The 9,942-nt window shown below is 30.9% G+C and overlaps 2 protein-coding genes across 6 annotated transcripts in view; both read right to left on the minus strand.

Moving 5' to 3' along the window:
* Positions 1 to 2,355, minus strand: part of LOC108689862 (riboflavin kinase) — a 4,776-nt gene extending 2,421 nt beyond the window's left edge. The window contains exons 1-2 of the mRNA XM_018196819.1: positions 2,206 to 2,355; positions 1 to 148 (exon numbers count right to left, since the gene is read on the minus strand). Coding sequence (XP_018052308.1) covers positions 1 to 148; positions 2,206 to 2,293 — 236 coding nt within the window. The 5' untranslated portion in view covers positions 2,294 to 2,355. The remainder of the gene's footprint in view (positions 149 to 2,205) is intronic.
* Positions 2,356 to 5,379: 3,024 nt separating this feature from the next.
* Positions 5,380 to 9,942, minus strand: part of LOC108689840 (serine/threonine-protein phosphatase 2A 56 kDa regulatory subunit gamma isoform-like) — a 25,180-nt gene continuing 20,617 nt past the window's right edge. For 4 of the 5 annotated variants that reach the window (XM_018196790.1, XM_018196787.1, XM_018196786.1 and 1 more), the window contains exons 4-9: positions 9,020 to 9,222; positions 8,254 to 8,648; positions 7,833 to 8,166; positions 7,552 to 7,770; positions 6,966 to 7,190; positions 5,380 to 6,861 (exon numbers count right to left, since the gene is read on the minus strand). In XM_018196790.1, the coding sequence (XP_018052279.1) occupies positions 6,712 to 6,861; positions 6,966 to 7,190; positions 7,552 to 7,770; positions 7,833 to 8,166; positions 8,254 to 8,648; positions 9,020 to 9,222 (1,526 nt within the window). In that variant the 3' untranslated portion in view covers positions 5,380 to 6,711. The remainder of the gene's footprint in view (positions 6,862 to 6,965; positions 7,191 to 7,551; positions 7,771 to 7,832; positions 8,167 to 8,253; positions 8,649 to 9,019; positions 9,223 to 9,942) is intronic. The other variant, XM_018196789.1, reaches the window with a different exon arrangement.

Consider the following 9,942-nt stretch of genomic DNA (forward strand, 5'->3'; position numbering starts at 1 on the left):
ATTGACTTTTTCTCATTCTTGTAATACGGATTCCATCCTATGCTTACGACCATTTTATAAACTTTTCCATGCAAGGATGCCCAACCATAATAAATTCCAGTACTCAGATCCTTCGGCAAAGCATCGATTACGGATTCTGGGAGATTAGCTGATTTTTTTATAAAAGAAAAAAATATGAATTTTCTTAAGATTTTAGAGAATTTAAAATTTGTTCTATATTAATGTTCTGTTCGATATTAAATTTCGATATTATTCAAATTTTAACTATATATTAAACTCAGATTTTAATTATAAATATTAAGAAAGAAATATTCCAATCAAATGTGGCATCGTAATAAATGTGAAGTAATTTTGCACTTTTGATTTTTAAAAGAAAAAGATAAAAATTATATATTATAAAATGCTTAAAATCAATCCGATCATATATCGAAATTAAATTAAAAATAATATATAAATTAAATAATATGAACTGTTGATGTAAGAGAATTTAAAGTCCCAAAAAGAGAATTTAAATTTCCAAAAAAAATATCAAACATATTTGATTTATATGAAAAAATACATTTTCTACGCATTTCGCGTTTCAAAGTTTAAGTATATAATATTACGTGCTACAATGTTTATTTTATGATAAGTGCAAACTCAGATTAACTTAGATTAATTTAACCGATCGAATTGCTTACGAAATATTCGCGTACATAAGCGCTTATCCTAATATTTCTTTTCTAATATTAAATTAATTATTGATGAGAAATTAATTATTTTACATTAAAAGATCGTTTGAATTCATCATCGATTAAATGAATCGGAGTTTCATCAAATTTGCGGTGTCCACTGGATTTTAAGATTTTTTTGGTATTTTTAAAAGTCATTCTAAAAGTCTTTTTTTTCTCAATTTCCTAATGCATAAATCTGTAGCTCGCAATTTGTTTACAATATTTTTATGATTTTAAAAAGCTTTTTAAATGTTTCCTTCTCTTTTTATAAAGGGAAATATTTCTATTTAAATAAATTCATTTTCTTACAATGCTTCGAATCTCATTTAACTCGTACCTCTTTTCAGAGAAAATGTAATAAAATTTTTATTTGTCACAATCGCATCAATCTATTATTAACTATTATTTAACATTAAGGCGTATCGCATTATTGATTATCATTTTAACTTTTTAGAGCGCGTTGTTATAAACAATATAATATCGGAACAGTTTTTCCTTATCAATATTACGTTTCATTACACATTGCAACTTGTATGAGTCTATTCTAACATAACTTCCTTTTATTCAGCAAATAACATTATCGTTATCATTTTGATAAAATAGTAATTTTATGATTTTTTAATCATAATCAAAAAATCAATAAACTTAAAAATGAGAAAACTAAATGTCATATTATATATGTATATATATATATATACATATACATACATATATATATATATATTGTGAATAAAATGATGTGCACCTTAAATATATCGTGCATGGGAATTTGATCTAGACATCTTATGTCTATTTATCGAAAGTTAATTATCTGTCTTCCTCCAAAATCAACAATACATCTCGAGCGTAACGTAAATTTTCAGTTCTCGTTTGTCGCTCGAGATAAATGGGTCTGCTGTCCAATGTAGATTCATTTTTCAATTTCGATTTAACTTATTCTTCATCTTTTTCAAAATTCAAATTTTCAAATTTTTCGAACTAGAAAAGATGAAGAGTTAATTGTGAATCGAGATTAAAATTAAACTACACTAGTAGAAATAGACAGTTAATATTATTGAAACAATTACTCGCCAAGTGTATCAATCATTTTAGCAAACCAGGATAATTTCTCTAGTTATTTTATTCCTTAAAAAATATCACGTAGCTATAACTTGGATCTCGAGGTGGGCAGAGAATAAAATGCGGGTGATGCACATTTAAAACAAATATCTATCGATTCAAAATGAAAAAAGAATCCTAACCTAAAACAAAATGTATTTGGAAATGAGCTTGTTATATATGACGTAGGTTTTTAATTTTATCCTAAACGAAAGAAGAGGAATAAATAAAACGTGCTTATGAGGATAGATTTCTATTATTTTTAAATGACTCGGAACGTTACTGTCAATATTGATATGTGACAATCGATACTCGACGTTCTGCTGTTGCATGAATCAGATCGTTGGTCGAATGACATTTATATTAAACAGGTGTTCGGAGGATGAAGTGATACCTGTCGGAATGCCGAGCGCCTTCGAACCTCTGCCGAAACCCTTGATAATGGTTCCGGACACGAAGCATGGCAAGATCTTGCTGCCCATAACAGTTGTTCATTCCAGGTCAATCTGCACTGTTCTACGCTCAATTCGTGAAAGAAAGCGGCAGATATAAACATCACGATAATAAATAATATGACGTGGCGTTTCCTCGTTGATAATTCATATCTATGTTTGTCAACATAATGAATTCAATACGTGTTCAATGACAATGTTGACACTGTCAATAAATTCCGTTTTCTCTCTCTCTCTCTCTGTCTTCAGAATAATAAATCTAGGATTTCTCTCGAGAAAAACCCTCAGCGAGACCGAGCTTTCTTCTTATAGCGATCTCGATCTCTTTTAATGTTTTAATTTTTCACATAATATTTCGTAAACACAAAATAAATATAGAAAGATTATCATAAAAATAGTAGTTCGTTCATAAACATTTAACAACTTTATATTAAGCACATGAAGACACATTATTTGTATCTTCGAAATATAGAAACATTTCAATTGTATCTTTGTGCTCTGCTCCTACACATTAATTTTGTAAATTAATAATACCTATATAATCAATTAAGGTCTGGTTTCACTAATGTAAGATTAGCTTGAATCTCGGTTTATCTTTTTTAATTCTTAGAAAAACATAAATAGTAAATTGAACCGAGACTGAAGTTAATCTTACGTGATGGAATCAGATCTGAAATATCAGGCTTCTTTTTAGCGAAACTTCTTGTATTGTTCATCTTTTCTCATTTTTTTCTTCAATATGGAGGGAAAAAGAGGAAAGTTTTTAAACCGTGCAAGAAATATAGTTGCAAAGAACAAATTTGCTAAAGTGATAAAAAATATTAGAATTTTCTTCTAACTTCCTTCTTGTTTTCTATAAATGTTAGCCATTTGAATATTGTCAAAAAATTGTCAGCCATTTATATATCGCGTCGTAGGAAATATTGTAATACGTCGTAGGAAATATTGTAATACGTTTAAGAATAAAAATTTTGTTTTTTAATAGTCTTTTGTAGCTATTCGATATCGAATGTTTCATAAATTCATACAAAGAACATTTCTTGACGGAAGAATGCTTCTGCTCTTTTCTCGTAATCCTCTTTATTTATTATAAAACTATGTTTTTAACAAATTGCAGATACGTGTATGAAATATTATCGCTCGAATTCAATATTCGATCGCTCGAACGACATCCAAATAGAATGGACATAACGAAATTGTTCATATCCACAGAGAGCAATGAATTTTCCTTCTTGTGGATTCATGATGCACTCCATATAATGTTCAGCATAAGGATCGTTTAAATTAATTTAAATTAATTTGAATATCAAATGTGTTATCTCTGTTACAACCGAGATGTCTCATAATGTCTTCAGTGAAATTATGTCTGTAAAAATTTTATCTGTTACTTTTATTTGTTATTTCTCCTCTATGTGATATATTGATTTCCCTTTACTCCATCCCTCTGAATTCAAATTGCGACATTTACAATATTGCCACTGTGTATGCCTTTACATAGAGACTTTCCCAGATAACAATGTTTAAAATCATAAGACCTTTTTAAAGCGGCTTTTAGACGATCAATATATTATTGCACAATATTTAATATTGTATAATATGTCTCTAGAAGCCACTTAAGATCTTACAAAGAAGTCTTTAAGACTTTTATGGTTCTTTTACTTATTTAGAAATTATCTATGTTCGACTATCAGATTGTTTTGAATTGTTTAAGAAGGGCATCAAAATAATTATATATTAAGATTGAACGGCTAAGGATCGTTTAAGACGATTCTCATAAAAATGTCTTTAAGACTTAAATTTTTCTTTGATTTTAAACTTTGTATTATCTGGGTTCTCTTTTAGAGTTTCATGTATATATGTATTGCGCGCATCTGCCAAAAGTGATTACATATATGTACAATTGTAAATTCGCTAGAAAAAATTAAATAAAATCTATGTATAGTTAAAAAATAAAATAATAAATTTTTCTTCTAAATTTTTGTTGATGAAATTTTGTTGATTGAAATTCGTAAACGTTACAGAAATTCCGTATATTTAGAGAAAATAAAAGAGAGATAAAATAAAAAAGAGAGAGTTAAATCTTTCTAACACGACGCTCATCAAGACGAGCGTGTCTTTGGAACTGAAAATGAAAAATGCGCGTTTAAAAATAATTGTATTATTTACACGATATATATGCAGGTACATGAAATGCAAACTGCGTACGAGGTCTCACATATAAGTGGATTTCAATCGAGGATTCTTGAATGCGCTCAATCTCGAAAATCACGAACAGAACTTTTTTTAATCCTATATTAACGTTCAGTCGAGATATTCCTGACTCCGATTTCTCTTGATTACTCCCGATTCGAATTTAAAGATTAAAATCTATATAATTTCGACGTAACATATAATATTACATAATAATATCCACTGCAAACGCGCAAGAAAAAAATAAGATCCGCGTATCTTGCTTAAAAATCTCTATCTGATCGAGATTGGTATAATTTAGTGTTTAATTGCGAATGCTTCTATAATGCTTTACGCATAATACGTATGAAAAAAACTCTCACGGTATCATGCAAGATTTAACGTCTTTATTTTTTTAAAATCCGATCCGGCAATTCTATATTCTCTTAATAACAGCGTTATTATTATTAATAATAATATTATTATTACGATTATTTTTTTCTTTCCGATCCTCTACAATTCGATTTAAGCTTTTGCAAGTGTATACATTCACATCCGCAAAGATTATCCGATTCGATGTCTTTTCGAGTTACTGCATACACGGCATATAAGAATTCTCATCCTCTCTCTCTCTCTCTCTCTCTCTCTCTCTCTCTCTCTCTCTCTCTCTCTCTCTCCTTCCCCTTCATCTTCTCCTCCACCTCTCTTTCTCTCTGACACGTGACCGTATATTTTTCTTTATTTATTATCGATCTAATTTGGGAAAAAAACGTAGATTTTCGAATAGACTAAACGAATTCAAGGCATTTTGCCACATGTACCAGCTACTACATTATTACTATTACCCTATTTTTCGTCATTATTCATTACTATATAAAAATAATACAATAACTATATATAATAATTATAATGATATTTATCACTAATTAATGCTCAATTAGCTGAAATGGCCATTCCTCTCTTTTGAATAGGAATAATTAATAAGTAAATAATTTTAGAAATCTATCTTCGTAGTTTTAATTTCTAATATTTAATATAAGTGCTTATCTTATCTATGTTCAACAAGGTATCCTCGATTATTAACGTAACAACCTGCCAGCAGCGCAAGGACTAAATTGTATTGTAACCTTCCTTCTTCGTCTCTTCTTTTATTCTTCTCTCTTCTATCTCTGGGCCGCAACAGTATAATCTTTCAATTAATCTCAAGCTCAATGAGTTAACAACACAACATGTTATGCAAGCGTTACTGAAATTCTGTAATATCGATTATATTTGGCAAAGCGACATGTAAACTCGCTGCTTAATCTTGCTGTTCATAATATATGTATAGGCCCCACATGGAGGCATATTCTTTTTTTTTCCACAGGCATCTAGGCACAACAGATATAAAAGTAGTACACTCAGAAGTATCCAGATTTTCTCGTAGCAATCTATTATTTTTAAAATAGCACTATCATATACATCCTAAGATAACGCGCGCCGGCGTGTATTTTTCTTCTTTATCTTCATTTATTTATGTTTATTTTCTTACTACAACGAGCCTGTAGTGTTAAAGCAAGTACGTATATTTATATATGTATATATCATTTGCACATAAATGGAAACGCCTCATTCGCAAGAATATTAACACAACAAGCTCGCATAGCGCAGTAATACAGGTTACAACATCGAGAGCACATACGTGTATATCTTCGATCACATTTCCGCATACATATCTCTCATCTGTGTATAAAATCTTTTGTAGAATAGAATAGAACCAAATCCATTACAACCGTATCCACAATTAAATCTCATTTACGTACATTATTCGTATATTATCTTACTGTTGAGACATAGCAGAGGGTAGCACCTCAGAATGCTTCTGATAATGGCGATTCTAATGTATTTAGAGCCTGTTTTGTTTACTACATGCGCGTCTTTTATAATGATACTATTACACATCTTCTTAATCGCAATGTTTTTTTTCCATAATGAAGAAATAAATACAACGCATTTCTATAAAAAACGAGTTTTTTCTGTAAGCTTCTATGAGTACCTATAACACTGTATCTTTGAATCGTATATATGCGCGGCGGGATAGTAGGATTCTTTTCTTTTCTATTAAAAAAAGCAAATATGATGTGATATATATTGAAATGACAATACATAACTGATTTCGTATAGTGAGACTCTCAGCCAAATTATTTGCGTTCTTATCGCCGTTTTCCTAGAGAAGAAAACTAACTTCCGATGTTGCTACAGCAAAACAGAGGATACATGGGAAGTGGTTGTGGTAGAGACTAGCAATTATTAGGATCTGGCGGTGTAACAAGGTATTCATCGGCGCGTTTGTGGTCGGATAATGCCCGCATTGTGTACGAATCCTGTGGTAAATCGCTCTTTCTTCGTAAAAGCGGTTTCACTTTGTTCACGTTTGTCATTTTCTTCGCCTATATAACAAAACGCTTATTTAAGATATATTTAAGAATATCATGCTGACAATGCTTCATATAACAAAGCATTCAAATAAAAAACAACGGATATCAATTCATACCTCATTAGCTTTAGCTTCAATTTTCTCCAAGGTAAGCGGAGTTTGATCCGTATCACCGTCTTCGTCAGGCGGTGAATTATCTATATGTTGAGGTGATATATAGGAGGTGTTATTCGTTGTGCCTTTATTTGCCACATTATAATTTGGATGCCTCATCGCGAGCGCTTCAACGCGCATCCATGCTTCATCTCGATCTTTCATGAGCTTTCGTTCTCTTTGACGTTCCTACAAAGTTTTAAAGTAAAATAAATGTGATAAATGCGTTATTAATGTTTTAATCTTTCTGCAAGATCAAATTAATATATAAAGTTATGTAAAATTTGGAAATTATGAAGTTGATTCATCAAAACATATTTAATATTTTTATTTAATGCTGAATACAGCTAATTTAATTTATACATTTATTTATACGATTTATTTATACAGCATATTTTACTGAAAGTAAGTTTGTTTCTGAGTTGTACATTTTTTGGAATTTAAAAAAGTGAAATAATTTTTTAATATTAAGCAAAAACAAGAAAATTCTAGCTTATAGAAAATCGAGTGCAGGAATAAAAACAGACCTGTAAATTGTCTATAAATATACCTGATAGTACTGTGTTGTACATTCGTCAAATACTTTTTGATTCATTTCCATGAAAAGTTTTAGGGCATTGTAAATTAAACCGTGGATTGTCTTGTTCCAATGATTGCGGGAATTCCTATAAAAAGCTGGATACATTATCGGTAAGATGACGGAATAATTGTCCGATATCAAAGACATTATGTATTCATTATTCCAATAGTAGAGAGCTCTTTCCGCCACCTGAAATAAGTGAGCGTATGTTAGATGTCGCACAAAACAAAATAGCAACATTGCATACTTGCCTGGAAATGCGGTGATGACACACATTTGGCTAATTGCCTGAACAATGGATCCATGACTTTCTGAAATTCAGCTGGCTCAATGACGTCTAAGATTTCTTCAAGCTCATTCAAGAACATAACTTCTTTAGGGGAATGTGTTTTTGGCCAGAATTTTAGCAGATTTCTAATTACGGGTTCCGTCAGCGACGGATCCTTCTCCAGAAATTGAACAACGCAATACGCTAGTTGTGGATGGTATACAGATAATGACTTAGCTTTGTGCAAAGGTAACAAGACTTTTAACAAAAACACCTTATGCTCTTCCTTTAATGGCAGAGCAAAGCCATTTATAATACTGGAAATAAAGGAAACAAACACTGATAAATATCTTATAATACATTTTTTAATGTATGCATTATATTTTTATCGAATTTATTATTACCTTCCTAAAATTTCAAGTAGTTCTGCAATACCATTATGATGTTCCGTCTCATAAATAAATCGATAGAAAACGTTATTGATCTGTTTTCTAATGTACGCCCTCAGTCCTAGGAATTTTCCGTAAATCCTATGGAGGGTAGTCTTAAGAAAATCCCTCTCTCTTGGATCCTCAGAGTCAAATAGCTCCAAAAGCTGCAGCACGAATTTTTGATCTATATAACGTCTTGCTATGGATGGCTGGAAGTCCTGTGATTCCAACAACCGCAAGAAGAATTCGTAGACAAGCTGCAAATGTGGCCAAGCCGCCTCCAATGTTGGCTCATCCTCTTCTGGATCAAACTCTGCACCATTAGGATTTGATGATGGGGGTAGCGTCCGGAATAAATTCACGGCGAACTGCAAGGATTTCCGTTGTCTGAGTAAAACCTTTCAATTTTATTCTCTCAAAGTATCATTATTTAGATTATGTTTCTACACGTATCTTATGTCCTCTTTAAAAATATAAAGGTAATGTAAATGCTAAGAATATTTCTGATATTTTTACATATACCGATTTTATTATGCTCCTTGCTAGCATTATTAATTGCTTTTTCTTTTTTTATTCTCATGCAGCTATATGTTTTATTAAGGTCTACATTTTTATATAAAACTAATTTCTTAGCATTTACATAGCTTTGTATTTCTAATCTACAAAAAGCTTCATGAAATTCAAACAGTTCATGCTCTTACACATATATGTGAAATATATGTTAGAATGCTGTTCTTACCATGTTTACCGCTTCGGGATATATCGCTTCGGTAATAACATTTTTGTTTTTGGTTACGTACTCGACCATCTCGTGGAGAGCAGTACGCTTTACCTCCTTCCATTTCAAATCCGACAACGGATCGGATTCGAAGTCGAAAAGGACGCAGCATTGCCGTAGCTTCTGTATAAAAAGTTCTTCCCGTTCGTTTACCTGTTGTGTTTCTGGAATCAGATAGCCAGTGATTAATGCCGCCGCACTCAGCAGCTTGTACCTTAAGAAGCGAGAATAATATTGCGGCTATTAATCATATTAGTTTACAAGAGAATATCGATACACTCTAATACGAAGGGATACATTCGAAAGCATTCTTCTCATACTATTTACTTCTTTTTCTCGTTTGAATTATTTTGTTACGAATAGCTTTCCCGCCTGTCTAACTGGCTTTCTTGACATAAATGAGAAATGACTCTTTAAACGAAGTTAAATCTTTGGAATAATTTATGTTTCATATATCAGCGTCAAGATATTATCGATTATAAGTTCTTATACTTATCGATTATAAATACTTATAATATATGTATAACATGATGTTTTATCCTTATTGTAAAGATATTTCACGTATATAAATATGCAGAACATTAACATTCTTTTTTGAAATAATTTTGTGATTTTCAGTAAAGAGGTCGAATTTAATAAAGGGTCAATTTAATAAAGGGCGTCTAATAAGAAGAACAAATATCCAGAATATAATTTGCTGCTGATAAAAATGCAGCACGCTATCAAAATCTATATTCTATTCGTTTCTTTGAATAATTTGATTTGCATAGACAGTTATTTCAGATGTTAATCAATGTTCTATTCTTAAACTCAGAACAAAAAGCGTACTGTCGCATAGAATTGTCTTTAGTTAGTATTTATACAAATTATATATATAAATTATA

Source organism: Atta colombica, unplaced genomic scaffold, assembly GCF_001594045.1.
Source record: "Atta colombica isolate Treedump-2 unplaced genomic scaffold, Acol1.0 scaffold277, whole genome shotgun sequence".
Classification (NCBI taxonomy): domain Eukaryota; kingdom Metazoa; phylum Arthropoda; class Insecta; order Hymenoptera; family Formicidae; genus Atta; species Atta colombica.